The sequence below is a fragment of the Salvelinus sp. IW2-2015 genome, linkage group LG17 (genome assembly GCF_002910315.2).
Source record: "Salvelinus sp. IW2-2015 linkage group LG17, ASM291031v2, whole genome shotgun sequence".
Lineage (NCBI taxonomy): Eukaryota > Metazoa > Chordata > Actinopteri > Salmoniformes > Salmonidae > Salvelinus > Salvelinus sp. IW2-2015.
Genome location: NC_036857.1, coordinates 12768359 through 12770922, shown reverse-complemented (window position 1 = coordinate 12770922; position 2564 = coordinate 12768359). Strand labels below are relative to the sequence as shown.

The 2564-nt window shown below is 40.8% G+C and overlaps 1 protein-coding gene across 1 annotated transcript; it reads right to left on the bottom strand.

Moving 5' to 3' along the window:
• On the bottom strand, positions 1–2564 carry LOC111976997 (charged multivesicular body protein 4b). Its single transcript, XM_024006228.2, has 5 exons — positions 2279–2564; positions 1194–1371; positions 978–1092; positions 734–860; positions 1–545 (listed from the first exon to the last, which is right to left on the bottom strand). Exons 1-5 carry the CDS (start codon positions 2460–2462, stop codon positions 478–480), a joined length of 672 nt encoding a protein of 223 aa, XP_023861996.1. The 5' UTR covers positions 2463–2564; the 3' UTR covers positions 1–477.

The window sequence follows — 2564 nt, the reverse complement described above, 5'->3', positions numbered from 1 at the left end:
ATAGACCATTCTAAACATTACCATGAGAGCATGCTCATATTTCCATCTTATTTTGGGAGCAACTACAAACAAAAAGTAAAGGTGAATAAATATATCCAGGCCACACCCACCACACCAAATGGTAAATATGTTTAAGTCGGAAAAAGAGACATTGCAACGCCCATGTATTAAAAACAAATGTTTGCCTTTCAGTGAAGTTCATAGCATCAAAGACAATAGAACAGTTCAGTGATTTTACAATCACTGCCAAACAATTATGTTCAAACTTTTTGGTAGAAATTTCCAAAGACATTTTCTGAACTTCCTCTTTTAATGGAAGGCCATGGTAATCTTTCTCTGGTTTTGGGCTGGAAACAGAACCTACAGCATTGGCCTTTCTAGTGTTAGTTTTAGAAGATGGTTGGCTCTCGGACACAAAACAACCATATTCAATTAGTCCTTTCTTCCCCTCTACAACAGGTGGTGTCAGTAATGCAACTAGTTAGCCTCCATCGCCCAGCGCTGTAAGTCCTCCATGTCATGCTCATCTTCATCCTCCTTCTTGGCTAAAAAAAACAAGTAGGCATGCAAAAATTGTGAATTACTTGTGTAAAAGTTGCAAATATAGATGTTTTATAGCAATTAAGGACAAGAGATCAAGTAGTTATTTCATGACCTGTTGGGATAGTAACCATGGGATAAAATGTTCCATTGGAGAAATCACATGTTTTATTGCATATTACAAAGGACTCACCAGGTCTTGAGGGTAATGAAGTAGAAGGCACATTGGGTAGAGGGACATTTTCTGTCCCGCCAATCTCCAGCAAGTTTTTGTCCAATTCCTCTTGTTCCAGCTCATCCAGCTCTGCTAGGAGTTCATCCTATGATGCAAGACAATCAGAACATCCAGGCTCTGTGATATCTGGTCAACTATTAAACTAACAGCACTGATGAAAGCCAAATCAGGAACAATGTTCAGACAAGTTCATGTCACATACCTCATCAAACTCATCTCCAAAGCCTGCAGGTTTCGAGATGGCATCTGAGATCTCTTGTGCTAGCTCCTGCTGCTCAGTGATGTCTTGCATCAAGTCATCTACTTTGTCTATGTCCCTAAAACACAGAGATAGATGGAACAGAGAGATTTGAATTAATACAAGAGCTGTATGAGTACTTGACCAAAGCTAATAAACAAGTAGTGTGCCACCGCTTACATGTTTTCATGGGCAGCCTTCATTGCCTTGGCAGCAAAGCCCATGTTCTTGAGCACTTCAGTGTTGGTGTTGGCATTTTCCAGCGCCTCTCTCTGGAACTCAATGGTGGACAATGTGCCATCAATCTGGGTAAGCTGCTTCTCATACCGCTTCTTCCTTTTCAAGGCCTGCAGGGCCGCTTTGCGTAGTGAAAACGAAAAAGAGGTTAGTGGGTTTGATTCCTGGGACTACCGGTACATAAAATGAATGCACACATGATTAAGTCATTTGGATAAAAGCATTGGCTAAATGTCATTTAATGTTTGTGATGGAAACCTAGCATTTGTTGTAAAGAACATGGGAAATAAAAACTAGCAAAAATTGAGTCACTGTGTAGGTAAAATAGGTTTAGAGGATTAAAACACTACATGAGAACACCATGATCATGATCAAAGTCGATTTATGGGGGGCGTGGTTAGTATGTGAAGACAGTGGAAGTGAGTCATGGTCACAGTGTTTCTGAATGCCCAGGACTTTAATGTGAGTAAATGCGTAACCACTCACTATTACATCAAAAGCCTATGTTATGAACACCACTGTCAGTGAAGAATGCTAGAAGTCACTTGGAGCCTCTATCAGTATTAGGTAACTAATCATCACTACAGGCCCTATAACAGGGTGTGTTGGAATCCCAATGATTTAAATGTCGGGAAATGAATGCCCCCTTCCCTTCTTTTGACAAGCAGGCATTGAGTGCAAATTCATGACTCACAAAATCCCCCAGTCACACGATGCCATTTGACAAATGTTGGTTCACTAGCTGTTGGTGTAGCCAGACCTACACTTTTGATACCAGTCACACAAAACGTTCCATTAAAAAAACGGGTATAATACGTATTAGTTGTTCTACAACAGTTGGTGCAACGAGGTAGGGCGAGATTGGCAACCTGACTATGCAGTGACAGGTGTGGTTTTTCGGAAAGTTAGCTAGCTTTCAGCTAGCTAACAAATCAGGCGAACTTTAACGTTAGTTAGCTAGCTTAATTAGCTAGCCAAGTTAGACAACAATCGTGAAAATTCATATGTGATGTTAGTTGGCGACTCACCCCGTTTGTTTTTAGTTCCGTTTTTCTTCGCAGTAATGAGTTCCTGGTCAATCTTTTTCTCTAGAAAATCCTGTTTCTTCGTTAACATTTCCTCGGTCTCTCGGAGTTTCTGAATCGCCTCTTGTGCACTTGGTCCTTTACCTCCTTTGCCCCCACCGCCGAACAACTTCCCAAACACGGACATTCTGATATTCTAAACTATATAGCACTAAAGGTCCTTTTAAAATGTTAAACGCCAATAGGCGATCGTGTCACTCTTCTCACTCTGGCCTGATTGTTGATATTT